Here is a 19,521-nt window from a genome sequence, read left to right as displayed (position 1 = left end):
TCTAATGGCTGTATGTGGCATAATGATGAGCAGATGATAACGTTAATAATGGAATGAGTACAGAAAGGGGGAGAGCAGCTCAGATCATGATCAGCCTTACTGTTAAACGGGGAATGGGCTGTCACTTACAGGGCACATTTCTCCCTTTGGTCTTCAAAGCGCTTTACACTGTTTCCTCATTTCCCTTTTGATGACACAGCGTCAGGAGCAACTGGGGGTTCAGTATCCTACTTAAGGACAAGGTTGCACTGGCCAGGGATTGAACTCACAACATCCGGGTTGGGAGACAACCACTCTACCGCTGACTTTGATTGGAGATGCTACATCAGGTTTTCTGCACCATTAATAATTGCTTTGGACAAGTTTTATCCAACCCACATTGGAACAGACTGAATGTGCACCTTCGAACACAAGTTTATGTGTTGGATCATATCAGAGACCAATTTCAGGAACACATCATGCACTTCAAAATACTGTACCCTTCAATCGCTCTTAAAAGTATGAGGAGCAGGCTCCAGGAACACCAACTTGTTTTGGTGTGAGCGGGTGGTCCGCACATACGTATCTGAGGAATAATTCTCAGCAATAATTCACTGTACTTTTCTTGGACTTATTCCACTTACGTTTAAGTGGACTCTTTTATTTGTTAAAGGTTATTTGTTTGTCTAGTGAGTCAATACAATTTTCAAATGTCATCTGTTTTTTGAGTTTCAGAATAAGCAACATTTATTGTTACCTCTTAAAAAAAAAGGTTGCAGCTGAAAAATAGACAATATTGGGGGAAAAAATGAAACCAATAAAACCTAAATCGTAACTACCGGTAAGCATTTTTCTTTAAACGAATAAAAACTAGCCTATTTTCTTCTGAGCCTAATTCCAGATAGGGACTCTTACACCTCGTGAAAGCCAACTGAGGAGGTACTGGACATTTTCACTCAGATGGTATTCTTGGCAAAAGACTGCCATTATTTTGTTTTTGTTTTGTTATTTCAAACAAGTGAATTCATAAAACTGCTCTCTGCCAGATGGCGATGAACACGTTTATGTCTCACAGAGCAGCTTTGGCAGTCACAACAAATTTGCGCTTGGAAACATAGTCTTTAAAATATTTAGGATGTCACCACGGTTGGGAACGCTGATTATGTGACAAGATTACCGGTAGACACCAGCAAGTGTTGACATCATGGAGGTGTCAGTTTATTCACCTTTTGTGTTTAAGTTAATTTGATTTATGTTACAAGAATAACTCCCTAAATTGTCCTGACACCCAAACACCACACGGTTGTATCCAAGCAAACGAGTCACAGCGTTGAATTGGGCAAGTAATGCAATTGTTGTTTCAGTGTTAAGACATATCACTCGCAGTGGCGGTTCTGGGGGAGGGCCAACGGGGGCCAGTGCCCCTGTAGCACTGATTCTGCCCCCCTCCTCCGAACCTAGATTACGCAGTCGCACCGAGTCGCCGATGCGAAAAGTGGAACAAAAGTGCGTGATTTAACATTCTCGTCGGACCCTTTAGTGCGCTGCACCACTTAAAAATGAGCGGGAAATGAGAAGCAGTCCTCAGAGAAGGAACTTACCACGACGTGCGCGCGTGTGTGTGTAACTTTTTTAGTCTTTTATTTTTATTTTTATTTAACAGGATCAATATATAAGACATTGCCTTTTAAATTTTGGATAATTATATGCATGTAAAACATCTAGCTTCAGTGTATTTGCAATTTTTGTACCCGGCAGGCTGGTACCATATCATCCCCTGGCTTGAATATTCTCAACAGATGGACACGCCGTATTGTTACGCTTGCAGACATTTTAGCCCTCCTAATACTGTTTTTTTCTCATCACTGTAATGTTATGACTACAATTTCAAAGTTTGAAGAAATAAAAAGTCATGTAAGATGTTGAATCTGTCTTTTTAGCCCTTGGTTGAATGTGCCCCCCCCCCCCCCATCAAAACCCCTGGCCCCAGCCCGGCCCCCTTAGTGAAGTTGAACCAGAACCGCCACTGATCACTCGAACTGATACAGTACTGTATACTACTTTAACTGATTTGTCCAACTTTGTACATGAACATTAGACAATGCAGAAATGCAGATATTTCCTTGTAGGTGGCCAAATTATTTGTGGACATTTTTGGGGGGCGTGGATAGGGTAAATCTCCATAAGATTTCGCTTGATTCAACGGTGCAATTGGGGCAGCTGCGGAGGCTAGTTGTAGAGTAGCCAATCGCCAGCAGATGTCTCTCCCTTACTGAGGAACAAACACTCGGCTTCCATGTTTAATTTCATCCTTCCGCCACAGATCGTGAACGCCTTTGCAAGAGGGTTCCGTGAATTACAACCACGGATATACCCTTTGATTGACTGGCGGCCAGTCTAAGGTACACGATCCCTTTTGGCTTCTCAACACGATAAATGGTATAAAAGATGGATGGCTAAACAATTCGACTCGCTTCTTTCAGGGTTAATGTTATGTTTGTCATATGGCAAAAAAATGACCGGTATGTTTTCTGGAAACGTGTTGCTCTTTTGTTAAATGTTTGTTTGTTTGTTTTTTGTTTGTGACAGAAGTGTCTCAATGAAATGACTGGACAAATTTATTGTAGAAGAACTAATATGGCAGGTGAGGAATGGTTTGCTCAGTCAACTCACAGCTCTTGCGAGGTCGAGGCTTTGAATCAGGATCCCGGACTTCGTCGCTTTTTTAAAATGCCGGAAGCAAAAGTAGAGTACAGAGATTTCAAAAATCGAAATGCAAGAACACGGGCAGTCTGTGCATCCCCAACCCCAGGAGCGTAGCCAGAAATGTTTCGGTAAGGCAGCCAGTGGTTAGCACGTCGGCTTCACAGTGCAGAGGTACCGGGTTCGATTCCAGCTACGGCCTCCCTGTGTGGAGTTTGCATGTTCTCCCCGGGCCTGCGTGGGTTTTCTCCGGGTGCTCCGGTTTCCTCCCACATTCCAAAAATATGCATGGCAGGCTGATTGAACACTCTAAATTGTCCCTAGGTGTGAGTGTGAGTGCGAATGGTTGTTCGTCTCTGTGTGCCCTGCGATTGGCTGGCAACCGATTCAGGGTGTCCCCCGCCTACTGCCCGGAGACAGCTGGGATAGGCTCCAGCACCCCCCGCGACCCTAGTGAGGATCAAGCGGTTAGGAAGATGAATGAATGAATGAATGAATGAAATGCAAGAACACAGTATTTGTACTTCAATATTTTCCACAACATGGCAACAACAACCACCTCAGACAAACAGCAAATCGGGGAACTCCACACAAACTAGAACTAAAGAAACCTTTTCAATTGCAGGTGAAACAGCTTCACCAGATTTCAGTGCCTGGATTCAATTTATTGTATTTCTCAAGTGACAGAGTTGTAGGGGAGCTACCGGTAATAGCCAGCAGATGTCTCCCCCTTTCTGGTGAACAAACACTGAATTCCATGCCCATTCTCATCTTCTTTTCTCTATAGCATTATCTACTTATCTGTAAAACGAGGTGTTGATGATGAGAAAATACCCTACATAGAAAAAATAAATAAAATGAAATTCTGAAAAAAATTGTTCAGCTGCTTTGCGCGCACCTTGAATGCTAATCTTTATTCAAGAGAGCCTTTTGTGCTGGAAAAAAAAATTACACTATGAGATTGGACTGTTTTTTGTTTTAAAACCAATGTATTTGGGTTACAATAGTGGATCTCATGTAGATGTCTTGAGAAACGTATTACAAAACATTAAATATATTTATAGTGTGTATTTTGTCCATATTTAAAATGCCATTTGAGACATACATTTGATTAGGAAGTATGTGACCCTCCACAACCTCCACCCCGTCGATTAACTTCCATAAGGTGATAATATACTGCATGTGTGATTATATGTGCAAGAATCGTGACATTAGGATATTTACTCGATCAGACCACAGCCAGAGTCCACTTTTTCCTTCTCTACTTTGTTTTATAAGTTGAAGTCAACAGAAATGAATAGACAATAAACAATGACTGGAAATGTAGCGAAACGCACAACTCTTGGGCAGCCATAACTCAACATCAACTTTCGAAGACGAAGCTGTTCTACGAGAAGTTCCTCACCGTCACTTGTGTGCGTTGGGCAAGGTATTTTCTCAAAAACAGGCAATGCAACAATCCTGTAGAATAATTTGAAGAAGTATCACCCAGTGATGCGGAAAGCATAAAAATTCAAGCCTAGTTTGCAATCAAGACTGCGAGTTGCATACTTTACATTCAGGCAAGTAATGCACAGAAAGAAAACGGCACAAATGTATACCTCGAATCTCCACAAATGCACTGTCGCCCTAAACTCATCCATCAACCCTTTTTTTTCATTTATTTTCACTTTAAAGCAAAGGTGAAAAACACTTTTTATGTGTCACTTTGGTCTGGCAACTGAAATAAGTTTGTGTTTGGACTGTGTCCTTCGGTGATGATGTGATGAAAAGCTCAATTTGACCCGAGACAAATAGGCCTTGTCTGCCTGTGGCTCTGTGTGAAGGGGGGGGTTGTTTGGTGTGAGATTGTGGCCACATAAAGTCAACATGATTCCTTTTCTTTTTTTTTTAAAGAAAGAAACAAAAAGATCAAGCACAGGGGTGGACAGTATGATAAAGGAGAGAGCATATGGATTTTTGTCTTGTTGAAGAATGTATACTATCTTTCATTTTACAAAGAAATAAAAACTGTCAAATAAACCTAGATTGGTTGTATTGTCACGGAGGTGCATATGTGTAAGCATAAACCAATCTTTACTCTTGCGGCGTACAAATTCGGTCAAACCTACTCACTTGGAACGTAATTGCAAATACTTGGAGGCCAAATACAATAAACCTAGCATTTTCCCATAAGTATTGACTTGCTGTTTTGTTATGGGGGAAAAAAATCATGCACTGCAAACATCGACAAATCATAACATTTAAAATAAATAATGTTCACTTCCTTATTAATTTTCAAACATATTGATATTGGTGAACACAAAGATTTCAATTAATCAAACCATATTTTTTTTTAATATGAGACAGAGACAACCCACGGAAATACAAAATGCAGTTTCTAAATGCCAAGTTCATTTCGGGTGAGTGAATACTATTTCACAGCCCTGTACATGAGTGAAAAGGCTCTGTTGTCACAAATAATGTAGTGGTACCGTTGAGTTAATGTGCGGTTGTCTCTCTCGATGAGGCTGGTCATTAGCCAGAAGGTTACAGACAGGCAGTACCATTGATTTTATTGATCTCCCAAGTTTCTTGCAGATCAATGTTCGATTATTTTTTCAACAGTATTAAACAAGTTTGCTCATTATCATAAAAAAAAGCCATCAATCGCCTGAGTCTTTTTTACAATACTCAATATTTTATGAACAGCGCCGGAGTACCTCATCTGAATACTGATTAAACTATGATCCTAGGCCAAAATAGATTAATGTATTATATACGTTACAACAAAGAGCTATTAATAACGGTAAGTAAAACGGTATGTAATTATGACCAAATGAGCCCACAAGTCTATTTTCTGCAATGCCGTGCTCCAGTAATTTGGTGTTTATCTCCTCGACCTGGCTCCTTTACAGCCCAGCACCTTTTATATGCTAGAAGGGAGCTGGAGCCCAGTTTACGTACCCTTGTAAGATGGCCGCCCGTAATGATTCTCTTCCGAAGCTGTAAATGTTCCAGACAATGACTATTAACCGTGTATATAATTCAAATTCCTTACTTAGAGTGAACACCCTACACAGGCCTCAGTGCCACCGTTCTACTGAGGTCTTCCGAGCTCATACGTGATATCTCAAGTCCTGACAACACCCTACTGCAGTGGTGCACTTTTTTTTTTTTTACACTAAGAAGCCCCTCAAAAACAACAGTAAAATACAGCAGCATACTAGAGCCAAGTGTTCATCAAAAATGGTTTTATTTGTTGTCATTAGTGGACGACCAAATTATATTTTTCTTGCCAATAAGCTGTCTCATCTTGTGTTGCATAGCGTGCCATAAATTGGAACATTGTAGCCAGGCTCCAAAAAAAATTACGCCTTTCTAAATGCTTTTACTTATTTTCAGAACTGAAGAATGGGTACAGGTTCCTGTCAAATGCTTCATTTGGATCTTGATAAAGGATTCATACAGTAATGACAAAAAAATTACTTCAGTCAGTGTTGAAAACAAGGAATGACACAAGGTAAATTATTATGGTTTATTGAGGGAGATATTTCACATAACACACAGTGGTTAGGATAAAAAGCTTTCCCTTGAAGAATATTTTTATCAGTCTTTGCCTCAAAGATCTCATCTAAATCATTCAGTGGCAAAGATGTGGAAATGTCAGGATATGCAAAACAGACCAAACAAAGAAAATGAGATGTATGGATGCATGTTTTAGTCGCGCTTCAGTGTAAAGCGCCTGGATTTCAGGTTTTTGTCTCCTCCTTTCTTTTCCCTCTCATTGCACCTCTTATAGAGTGTCAGGGGCCAGGGAGAGCTCAGAGGAATTTTTCCTTTCTGTTCCCGTACTTTTCTTATCGTTACTTTTGTTTAATCTTCTTCTGCACACCCATATTCTCGCTGTTGCCATGTTTAGGATGAGTGAAAAATACAAAGACATCCACCATACACATGTCCACAGAGCTCAGAATCTGTCTGCCCGCACCGCGATCAAATCCACCAAAATTTTGTTGCACCACCTGACCCACAACTCAGACCTGCTTTTAACTGTTCTAAAGTTGATTCTACTTTGAGTCACCATAGTCACTGCAGTTTATCGGTGGTCCCCCACCTGTTGCTCTTTGTAAATTGGGATATGCTGATTTCCTCAGTCAGCACAAACATTAGCTTTATAATATTACTGGAGGTATCTGTGTGGTTAGGAAAAAAAGACACGTAGTCCGTGTTCGTTTCTCACCTGCATCTATATCCGTAAGGCTTGTAGTGCTCCCAACACATCTAAACTGAGTGTTGTAATACAATCAGCAAGACCAGCGCTGAACATCTGTGAAACAAGGGAGAGCCAAATCTTGTCCTCTGGGAGGTAGTGACCATGAACACACTGCCATATGGGCAGGCCAAAGTTGTCTAATGAGGCCCAAAAAAATGATTGATGCTTGCAGTCGCTTACTACACAAACAGTCTGTGCATCCCCAACCCCAGGAGCGTAGCCAGAAATGTTTCGGTAAGGCAGCCAGGGTGATGCAACACTTCAGCCAAGGGTGGCCATGCGTGTGTCCATTTTTTTTATCATACTGTCCATAGTCAGGGTTTCATGAAATACTACTACTACTAATAATAATAATAATACATGAGGGCGGCCCGGTAGTCCAGTGGTTAGCACGTCGGCTTCACAGTGCAGAGGTACCGGGTTCGATTCCAGCTCCGGCCTCCCTGTGTGGATTTTGCATGCGTAGGTTTTCTCCGGGTGCTCCGGTTTCCTCCAACATTCCAAAAATATGCATGGTAGGCTGATTGAACACTCTAAATTGTCCCTAGGTGTGAGTGTGAGCGTGGATGGTTGTTCGTCTATGTGTGCCCTGCGATTGGCTGGCAACCGATTCGGGGTGTCCCCCGCCTACTGCCCGGAGACGGCTGGGATGGGCTCCAGCACCCCCCGCGACCCTAGTGAGGATCAAGCGGTACGGAAGATGAATGAATGAATGAATAATACATGATCCTTGATCACGTAAATGCTCATGGGACGGGTTGAAGAACACGTTGAACAGGCCCCCATCGTGCCTAGCAGCCATACTTTTTTTACCACTGTATTAGACCCTTTAGTTCAAACACTGAATTATAGCCGTCTGTCGTAAGACCTCCTCAGAGCTGTACACTACAATCGATTTATGGGTGATTTTTGGTTGTGCTTCAGGCATTAACTGGCCCACAACCTCTGCTTCCAACTTCTTTTCTTAAATAGGACAAATTCTGCCTTGTCCTTGTTTTGTCCCACACAAAAAAAAACGTGTTGATCAATCCCTGCTTTGAGATGATTGCTAAAAGAAACGGATACCTTCTCTTCCCCACTATTCCCCTGCCCTGAAGAAAACGGAGTCCCGGTTTTCCGTGTTTTTGTCGTGTAGTACTTTTTTGTCCATTGATTTTGCATCTGCTTTCGTTCTGTGACATTCTGTCTTTGAGAAGGACTCGCAGTTCTATAAAACGTACACTCTAGTCACAGCTGCTTTGTCTGACCACATCTGTACTTTGTTGTGTAAGTCAATATCTGAAAGACACACACACACACACACACATTCAAACCGAGCAGTTATGTTTTCTATTTAAAAAATCAGGAGAAGATACTTGTAAAACATACAACCCAATGTGAAGTGAGTCACAATTTGATTTGGCCCTTTCTTAGGGCATGAATTCAATTTATTTGAATGCTTTCCTAACCTTGAGACGTTCAGATCTGACAGTTTGTGGAGCCGCCATAATATAACATCATTTATCTGTTCAGTGATCTTGGTCTGTCAGAGAGAAACCCATTTGTAGCTGTTCTGACGTTAAGGGCATGTTTGCACAATATACAGAATGCATACCTAACCTCAGACAAAGGCAATCGCATGGTCTTGAGGTAATAGTGCCAAATGGGAATCTGGCTTAACTTGATGCCGTCTTTCAGACAAGGGAACGTTGTAAAAAGCTGAGAAATAGCTGAGCATTGAAAAGTGAGTGAGAGTGTGGCAAAGGTGGTGAGCAGTTTGAAAAAGCCAGCGGTAGAGAAAGGGAGCTCAGGGGGAAGTCATAAATAAATGAGACTGAGCCCCGGAACTGGCTTCTTGGATGCGAGGGAAACTGTGACTGGGTCGCCGTGGGAGTCGCTGTACACATTTGCCACTTCAGCTAAAAGGAAGTCGAAGGAGATTAAACTTCGAGCACAATTGGGATTTTCGAATGATGGGATGAGGTACATATCTTGGGAAACATAAATCATGCTGGTGGTCTCATTATTTGCCTGGCTGTTAAATATTTATGTGGAAACAGTGATCAGAGTTATATTTTTCAAATCGCTGATCCAAAATAGTAAAAACTCATAGTTGTACTTTCTCTCAGCCTCCCTCAAGATGTGATTAGGAGGATAACATCAATATAAATGCGTGTCAGACGCACTATGTTCAAATTCCTGCCATCCAACAAAGACTCCAGCCCACATAAAATCACCCTTTTCAAGCCTCAAACACACACACACACAAAAAGAAAAAAAAACTGTCTGTAACTCCCAGTAGGATTGTCGTAAACATCATAGACACACGAAACAAATCCCGAAATGTAGGTCTACAGAAGGCATTGACAATTCCCAGCTAAATTCAACAGGAAGTTTGCAAATACCCCTTCAAAGTAAAACAAAGTACTGCACAACAACTATGAATAAATGGACCAATTAGAAATAATAAATACACTTCATAATGTAAATAAGTAAGTTAGGATCCTACATACGACGTTAACATCCTTGCTACTTACAAATGGTACTGATCAAAAGATGAGACGATTGATTGCTGCTTCCATCCGGTGCCTGCTGGCTAATTATTTGCGAACAAACTGCTCATGTTTCCATGAGGAGGCTCTTCAAACTCCGCTCGCATTTTTTGCCACTTGTTCAAATGATTCAACAACCTTCTTGTATCGGCCTTGTTTTTGACGCCATGGCATGCACAACAGCTTCCTCTTCCATTGCACACTGACGATACCGCGATCGGAGGAACTTCTCTTGTCAAAATAGCTTCATCGTGTGAAGTCATGGCTAAACATCAGCTGCGCGTTTCGCTGTACGTTTGGTCAATTTGTTACAATTCCTTTCTGCTGACCGCTTCTTCTTTCGTTTATTGGCGGATTCTGTCCCAAACGGGCCGAGACGCGGTACCCGTCTGCGGACGGGTGGTTGGGGAGAGTTGATCTACGCCACTGTGGTGGTCGTAATCAGAGCATCAGCCATGGGCAAATTTCCATTACATGCAATTTCATAGACGATAAACCATTTCAATTCATGCATGCTCCACTTAATATATGCATGTAGTTACTATAATGAGCAAATTATACATATTTATATTTGTTTGCTTGAATTGGAATTGACGGAACTCAATGGGAAGTGGAACAGAAGAGAAACAAGATTTGGATCAACATGAAATTGAAAACAAGAGGCAAAAGAACGGGTCATTATGTGAGTTACACGGCTGGAAAGTAAACCGAGTGGAATTGTATCATGGTTGCGCTTTCTGTTGCACTGTTTCGGCTCAGTTCAACTCCTGCAAGTGGAAGAAGAGGGAAAGAAGTAGGTCAGGAGTCAGCAGAAAATAATATTTAAATACACCATACACAATGAGACCAAAAATACTTCATTTATAGAGGCTGGTTGCATCAGACCCGACACCAATTAAATATTCTTTTTATTATTGTTCTGGCAAAAACAGGACTAATTGCAATCCTTTTAAATATTCAGGAATCTCCTGTTCTATCTTGCGGCTTCAGTGTATCAGGGTCCGGTCCAATTAACTGTGAAAAACGAGGATTACTGTGTGTGTGTGCGTGTGCCTGTGTGAATGAACTCTACTCAAAGATTCATCTTGATCATAACCATCATAACCATCAACGGTGAAATCAAAGCAAAGCCCATCGGGACAAGATTGGCTCCGAAATGTAAACTGATACATTCTTCTGTCGCAATTGACGAAACTGAGAAAATGTACTCTGCATGGTTGCTGCCAACAGTGCAGTGAAGGAAAAAAATACATGGTGAAAAATATTTGAATGCTGTACTGTATCGCTATTCTTTTTTCTTTTTTTACTTAGTTCTCAGTTGTGGCACATTCACAACAGTTACTCTCAAGCATGCTTAAAAGTGAATCTTTTTTACTCTGCAGCAACTTTCATACTGTACACACAAAAAAAGGTCACGCGTCTCTCTAAAACTATTGCCATTGCCTCTTGCACTGTGTGCCAGTTTAAGGGACCTTGGGGGGTGCTGTTGTCCTGACAACCAATAGGGAGCATCACAGCCAGCCACTGGATAACCAGAACGAACGAAAGAGAGGGAGACAGAGAGGGAGAGGAGAGGGGTGTGTGAGTGGGCGAGAGACATTTCACAACACTTTGTAAACCGAAAGCTTTCCACATCATTGGTCCATCGAGCGACTGCAGGAGCTGCACGTTTTCAACCCGAAGTAGTTTGCTGGACTCTATTGGACCTGACTGTTTGTTTAAGTTTTCTGGAGAACAACTCCGATTCTTTTTTTTTTCTATCTCTTGGATTGCTGCCGAAACAACGAGCGCTGCAAGAGCTTTAAAAAAATGCTCGTCGGACGCAAATCGTTTTGGAGGCAGTTGCAGGCTTCTTTTTTTAGACTGCTGTGTCTCATTCCTACAGGATTCCCCGTCCGGAGTGTGGATATGCAACGGGCCACCGACAACATCACGGTTCGCCAGGGTGACACAGCCATTATCAGGTAAACGAACCTCGTTGTATAACTTTGGTCGCTCTCGGTCCTTAGCTGCTGATTGGATGGGAGTGCACGCGAGCAGTGTTTGCAACGTGTTTTTTTTTTTTTTTGGTTGGGGGGGGGGTAACTTTTCCTACCAACGAACATTTGCAGCCCATTCTGACTTGACGAATGTCAATTTGATGTGATTTTTGCGCTGATTTCTGAGAACTGTTTGGCTGTGCTATGCTTTTAATTGGTGTGGGGAACCGAAATTATAGCACGTACAGTAGGAGTGTGGCGTTGTGTGTGTACCTTGGGCTTCTTTTAATAAATGTAGAGAACATTTCTATTATTTTAAACCGCCTTCCAGTAGTTTGTTAGTGACATGTACTCATTTGTTGTTACTGTAATAATACCCTAGCAGCTCATATGCAACATAATCACGGTTGAGACAATGCAAGCTGTCATCTCTGCTGAGGCAGATGTCAGTGATCACGTGATGCAAGCCATGCGTTTGTGGCAGATTATGAATGATTTTTTTCCCCCTCCCGTTTCTCTTTTGGAACATTTCTCCCTTTTCTTCTAGTTACTGCTTGGAAAGGATTCTGGCTACATTTCAAGATAATGAAAAATTCAAAATAGCGTGGGATATAGTATGATTTTTTGATCGTTTGTATATCAATAATTGGACGTCCGAAGTGCTTGCCTTAATCAGTGAGAAATTAAACAGCCATGTTGTGGCAATTTCTTTCAAGTGTGCTGCTGAGAGAGTTTCCAGAAGTCTTCAATAAAACCATAAAAATCACTTTTTTTGCTAATTGCATAAAAAAGGTTGCTCAATAATATACATGTTTTTAACAGTTTAATTTTGCCTAGAATTCTGTGGAAACAGCCTCAAATGTCAGGATTACAAAATGCTTAACATTTGAATTCTGTTTTTCTAAGAAGGCTATCAAGAAGTGTATTTGTGATGCACGCTTGCACAGTCTTCACATTTTCACACTCGTATTGACCATGTTGAATGCAGTTAATGAGGATTATGAAACAGTTTGAATGAAGGGTTATTGCATGACTTCAAAGATTACTGAAGGTTTTCAATTTGTCTACAAGCTGCTTCAACATTCTAATCATTTGAATCTTCTTAAAGTGACATCTGACCCTCGATAGCATAGGCAATGACCATAGAATTTTCAATCTAGGGCATGACATTCCAGTAGTTGTCTTGCCACAGTTGTAAGATGCGGGTCATTGAAAACACTCTGCTCTTCACAGCACCTTTATTGCAGTTGTTTCAAAAAGGAGTTGTGATGGAAAATTTACTTTTAAATAGCTCATATGTAGAAATAGTTGGCTATCTATCAGGCTTGTCTGTCTGCTGTGAAATGACCCAACCCTTTAAATCATTCTGATATGTCCCAAATGGTGACATAACTATGTTCCTAAGTGACATAATTGTCCCCCCACGTGGAGTTTCTCTGCCTATGACTTGGCATCTCGACTGGCTGAGGATCCGCCATATCCTCGCAACAGCTGGAGTCGAGCCACAGAGCAGAGTTTCGGTATTAGCGCAGATTAGCGTTTACTAAGAGTGTTACCAGCCTTAGCAAATACTCAATGATGTGAGGAAGTTGTCAACGTGGGGGTAGAAGAGTGTCATGCTTGGCGATGTGTCCATCCTTAACAAAAAGATTTTATTTTTCAATCCATGATTTGAACCGCTTGTCCTCACGAGGGTCGCGGGCATGTCTTCGGGCAGTTGGCGGGATACACCCTGAACTGGTTGCCAACCAATTGCAGTCAAGCACATGTTTATTATGTTAACTTTGAAAACGGTATGCACACACACTGCATCACACAGATATTCCAATATTCAAATCTTCTCATCGAACAAAAACAATTAGAAAAAGTCTTTCAGTATTTTATCTTCGTACTTGATCTCACCAGATTGCTTAGGTGTACTTGCATTTGTGGACAGTTTGTGTTTCGTTGATTCATGTTTATTAAAATCTCACACAGGAACCATTATCATGGCACACATGCAGGTAGACTCAATGTTTCATCGAAGTAGCAACAAATCCATGTAATGTGAGTCTTTGGCCAAATGGGGAAAGGAAAAAAACTGTGAGATATGTTAACAGTGCCACGCTCTACAAGTCAGATATACTGTTGTCTCTCTCTTTCTCTCTCCCCTTGTTTATATTGATTTGATTGGATTGTCCATCAATTTCACTTTGATTCACAGGGAACTGAGAAAAGAAAATTGGGATCATGGCAATGATCAAGTGGAAATAAATGAGATTGTTTCAGAGTGTGCGCCAATCAAGAATTGCACAAAAAGATGAATGGCAAGTGTGGTTTGAAATGGAGAGGGAAGGACAGGGAGGGACGGTGTTATTACAATCAGCACAATAATCTCTTCTATTTCATCCCAGGCCAGCGTAGGATTTTCAAATCAATTTCACTTTTGCTTATCAATCAAACCGCGTGCTGAGTGGTTGCAAGTGACGTCATTATCGTCTTGTCCCAATGTGTGTTTTGTTTTTGGAGAGACATAGACGTAACAAGGGGAGACTACTCAGGCATTTGTTTTTGTCTGGATAATTTGCCAATCCTGTGAAGTGTAATGCAGTCTTTTCCAACAGTTCTGAGTCTTCAGTTCCAAATACTTTCATTTTGCTCAGTTGGATCTGATTTATGCTTTCGACCGACCAAACGGCTCAAAGCTTTCAAAAGATCCCATGAAACTAAAACCTCTCAAAAGCATGGACCTTCACCAAATCTGGTGTTCTACTTGTTCATAAATAAATCAAAGCTGTTTTATCAGACCACATGCTGACTTTTTTTTTTATCCACTGACCCTGACTGATATGTTTGCTTGATGTATTCATGAAACACCTGGGAATGCCCTGATTCCGTTGAGAAAAGAACAAAGGCTTTCAAGAAATGCATTTTCACAAATGTTTCATGTCTCACATCCATTGAGGTCAATCAGACTCAACTAATGGCTGCTCGCCGTGCCCAAAGACTAATACTGTTACTCTTCAGTTGTATTCTTTAATACTGCATAGAGAGTTAGTTTGACAAGCACCAGTCGTCACATGGCAAGTCCATTCGACAGAAGAGAAAGCGTCCTTGTTGTCAAGTGAAGCATTTGGCTGTCCTTGGTCTCACTGCAGGAAATTAAATCCTAATCCTGTCATTTGGAAATTATCAGTTCAAACGTATAGCATCCGCACATTTCTTTTTACTGATCTGTTTGCGTGTGTAGTCGCGTGACTGTAAATGTTGATCAGTGTGTGTGTGTGTGGGGGCGGGGGTTGTGTTTTGAAACACCAACATAGAATTTTAGGCAATGGGATCATAGAAATATATCTCTCTGTGCAAGAACATCAGCTGTTACGTTGAATGGCTTACTCCATCACTGCACCAGGACAAGTTGATCCAAACAGTGATGTTCCAAACTACACTCAAAGAAGCCTCGCTCTCCGTCGGTTGTTGCCGACCACAGAGCCCACACTGCAACTATATTTGTAGTTGTCAGACTTGAATTACATTTCAAAGGACCTTCAAATCTGCGTTGGCTACTTGCTGCTCAGACTTCATAAGATCAATCTGGATGTTATGACCTGCGATTGGCTGGCAACCGGTTCAGAGTGTCCCCCGCCTACTGCCCGAAGACGGCTGGGATAGGCTCCAACACCCCCCGCTACCCTAGTGTGGGTTAAGCGGTTCGGAAAATGGATGGACTAATGTTATGAGAAAATGTGACTGGGTCTGTGACCCAAAAACTGGCCCATTAGAGTACCAAAGAAAGCCCCCTTATCTGAAAAATTTGAATAAAAGTAAAAGAAGTGACAAGAACAGTGAGAAATAGGAAGGTAAAGAAAAGGAAAAGATTGATGATCTCTATGTGGGTAGAAATGTCAATGTGCTCCAGGCTGTGCATTTTGTACACATGGTAGATGCCATTTATGTTCTTTTTTTTGCTCATTTAGTGTCCCCTCTGTTCTTGTATTTATCTTCTCAGCAGCTTTGTCCTAATTTGAAGTCATTTGTCTTGAATTCTTGACTGCATAAAAGGCAGAAAATGTTCTATTGCATTGTGAATGGCCCCTCCAATTATCTCCTTGCTTCCTCCAGCAGAAGCTCTTAAATTGACAGACTTGGCTTGACATCCATTTTTCAAGCTCTGGGCTTGGGGATTCTGGAAATATTCCGTATGTGAATCAGCAACTGACAGAACTAATACAGAGTTGTAAAAATAGTATTTTCACCCTTCCTAATTTCTATTTCTTTTAAATGGCATATTTATCAGACTTAATCTGATAAAATCATCAAACCAGTTTTAATGTCTAATGATGACAAATCAAGTAATTATTAAATGGGATTTCTTCAGGAAATGAAGGGAAATACTGCCAGATAGGTGTTGATTCTCTGTGAAAAATGTAATTGACCCCTTAACCTAGTAACTGAATTTGATCATGTATGACAGGGGTCACCAAAGTTTTTCCTGTGAGGGCCACATAACTTTTCCCTTCTCTGATGGGGGGCCGGTGTCAGTTTGTAACAGAAAAAGTGTGACGATCGTAGGGGAGCTTTAAAAAATTATTGTTTTCCAGAAAGCCACACATACCCAAATAACCCTTTCCACATTCTTTACAGAAAAAAAGTCATTAAACACATAATAACAATATTAATGAAATAAATAATAACTAAATAACCCTCTCTGAGTTCTTCACAGAAAAAAAGCCATGGAACATTAACTTTCTGTTGTGCCATGCACAATCTTAACAGATAAAAGTTCAGCTCAGTTGTCAGAGGAGAATCTCTCTGAAAAAAAAATATCCTCTCCCGTTGTAGTCCCTTTGAGACTTTGGAGGGCTGCCAGCTCCTCGCATATCTCAAAGTTTGCGCTAACTCCACGAATAAAAATGAGCAGTTAAGCTGTGTCTTGCACGTCCGTGCTCTAATCCAGTGCTAATGAATAAAAGTCAAATTCTTTCGTCTTCTGCTGCAGCTGGGCTTATACATTACTCCCGATTTCTTCAACGCGTCTGGTGATTGTACTCGCCGTATCCGGCCCGCAGGCCGTAGTTTGGGGACCCCTGATATATACACATATAGCATAATAACATGTTACCGCAGATCGTCCTTTGGTCATTTAATGTTTATGCTCTCTACTTTCGCTCAGTGTTTTTTTTTTTAAATCAATCCCCCGTATCCTAATTGCCCGCGGTGAGTTGTATCCAGGTCACGATACAACTGGAACAGGAACCATGTGGCCTGCAGTCAGATTACATGAGTTGAACTTTGTGAAGTACAGTGAAATTGAGCTACATTCTTGTGCCGCAAGCACACGCATTTGAACTAAGCCGTGGTGTATTCAATTCAAAGATCTCTCCTGGTTTTTTTTCTTTCAACAATAAAATACTGTCATTCAGATAGAATGGAGTGAACAGCGTCTTTTGACAAATGGCATGAAGCCAGATAAGAGTAATACATTTGTGCCACAATGTCTTTTCATGTCTATCGGATTAATGTTAATTAAAAATGGTCGGTGTTCATCGGCTGCATTGCCTTCCCCCAAGCCAGTGAAGTTACAAAAGAAAATCGTTGTAATCAAAAAGGTATTGACCAATTACACGCAATTACAACTCACATTCAATAAATACTGTATGCCCAACATTATTGGTATGATATATGCTGACCATCTAAATTGTCAATAGGTATGATTGTGAGTGTGAATGTTTGTTTGTCGATGTGTGTCCTGCGATTGGCTGGTAACCACTTCAGGGCCTAATACCCGAAAATTGCTGGTATACGCTCCATTTTTGGCAGACACGCTCTGTTTGCAATGCATCAGGTGGACGGCTACCATTTGCTGTGATCACACATTCAGCCACCCTGGACTTTATTGTGACCTACATGAAGTAGATATTGAACTAGGTTACTGCTAATCAAGTGCACGCCCCAAGCAATGTAAGGGAGTATGTGTGTGTGTGCTTGTGTCGCTGTTTTCTGCCATCCTGTGCCACAAACCTTACTTCCTTTACACAATCTCCATATGTCCCATATATATAAATACAAGGAAAATACGAATCGACATGCCCCTTTATAAATATGTATAGAAATTCTTATTCATAAACGAAAAAGGTTGGCAGTTTTAGTGCCTTACTGTTTTAGTGTGGCTGTCAGCAAAAAAATAGATGTTGCCCATCTTAAGATTTTGCACGGCTATCTGTCTAACCTGTTTTGCAAGGGCTACTGAGTCATTTTCATTTAGACTGTGTGACTTGGAAACCATTTCGATTCTTCTATAGCTGTTAGAGTCTCCCACCCGGTTACACTTCTCCTCCCTCTCACAGCCTTGGTTGCATATGCGTTTGAATGTCTTTCCTTTGTTGTTTGAGAAAGAATTTAAAGAGTATTCAGGGTTGAGAATTTATACCATCTGTTTTGTGTTGGCGGCTGATTGAGGATGCTGTTGACTGCACGTTGTATTTTTCTCATAAAACTCTTCTTGTCCAAATTCCTATGAAGCAACATAAGGCTGTAAGCTGCTTCTGCTAATGGGTAAAATGGTCCATGGTTTTTGGAGTGCTGGCCATATGTGCTAAATATGCTGATACTTTAGTACAGTGAGGCCAAATTCTCTTGTTGATGTCAATATTTACAATTTGTGTTTTTAAATATAGTGTTATCTAACATTGAGAAGAGTGTAGTTATGTTTTGGTCCTCCGCTATATCTATCTATCCAGCTATCTATCTGTATGTATGCACTGGTACATATGTACATACGTATAAATGTGAAGTGTGTGTGTGTATGCATGTGCTTGTGCGCGCACGTGTGTGCATGTGTGTGGGTGTGTGTATGCATTGCGCAATGTTGGAATGTCACAGGTAAGCAATTATTTGAATAATATTGCGGTTGATTTGTTCTTTGAAGAATTCCTAATTATTTGTCAAATTGCATTGCCTTGATTTTAGTGAGGCTAGCACTTATAGCACTTTCCCACACGCAGTCCCACTGTCATGCCCCTAACAGAATTATGAAAATATAAAAATCCATCTGGATTTGTATATTTTAGCTCCGGAACGAAATGTCTAGAGGTTGTCAGCTCTGAACATAGTGAACTAGCCATGTAGTAGATGGGGTTTGATTCCAAACGCACCCTAAGATCTGAACATGAGAGATGCTCAGCCCCTAGTCAGAATATAAATCGCAGTATCACACTGTATAAATTGCAGTTAGTTAATTTATTAAACAACAATCAGCAATAAAAAGACTGACTTAAATGGCTTTAAACGCATATTTTTCTGCTGGTGACTGAGTTGCAGTTGAAATCATGCTGACATCCTGCGTGCCAGTGTGGCATGTTGGATGCAAGGCAGCTCACAGCAGAGTGCTGTAGAAAGTAATAAAAACAGGCCAGAAAATCACAGGCTGGTCTTTGCCCAGTTAGGAGGTCGTTGCCAGGTCTTGCTGCCTCCGTAGAGCAAAAAAATAAAAACATCATCAAGACAATTCCCTACCCCTGTAACCACTTGTTCCAACTGCTGCCCTTGGGCAGAAAAGACAGAGCACGCACACGACGGACACAGGGGCAGCTTCTACCCCAGAGCCATAAACACACAAAACAGCTATAAACAAACCCCCGCAGAATTCACCACAGCACATACATCTGGACTCTGTCCTACATTATTCAAGTGCAATAACAGTGAAGCTTATTACTCATATTTACATGTTATTCATATAACCTCTCACCATCATACAAATGTGATACTTTGTGCAACTTTAACAGTATTTGCATAATTACAAAATGCAATACGACCACCATGTTTAATAGTTCAGTATAAGTCAGCCTTGTTTTATTTTGCACGCTGTCTGTGTTTATCTCCATTCTTTCTTTGTATCACACCAAAGAGTAGCATTCCAATGTTATTGATCACTACACTGATATCCATCCATCCATTTTCCGATCCGCTTGGCCACCCCAAAATGATATGCTGAGTTACCCTGCCCACCCTACTAAAAACCTGTCTGGCTGAACCCATCAATTGAGAATGTAACCTGGTCCACATGAGGAGAGGCCTGGGCTGTTGCTTTTCGCAT

At 41.1% G+C, this 19,521-nt stretch overlaps 1 protein-coding gene across 3 annotated transcripts in view; it reads left to right on the top strand.

Annotated features, from left to right (window-relative positions):
- Positions 1-19,521, top strand: part of lsamp (limbic system associated membrane protein) — a 95,463-nt gene that overhangs the window by 48,810 nt on the left and 27,132 nt on the right. For 2 of the 3 annotated variants that reach the window (XM_052077868.1, XM_052077866.1), the window contains one exon: positions 11,354-11,432. In XM_052077868.1, coding sequence (XP_051933828.1) covers positions 11,354-11,432 — 79 coding nt within the window. Of the gene's footprint in view, positions 1-11,054; positions 11,433-19,521 lie in introns of those variants that run through there. The other variant, XM_052077867.1, reaches the window with a different exon arrangement.

Source organism: Hippocampus zosterae, chromosome 10 (assembly GCF_025434085.1).
Source record: "Hippocampus zosterae strain Florida chromosome 10, ASM2543408v3, whole genome shotgun sequence".
NCBI lineage: Eukaryota > Metazoa > Chordata > Actinopteri > Syngnathiformes > Syngnathidae > Hippocampus > Hippocampus zosterae.
This window is presented reverse-complemented; position numbering and strand designations above follow the sequence as displayed.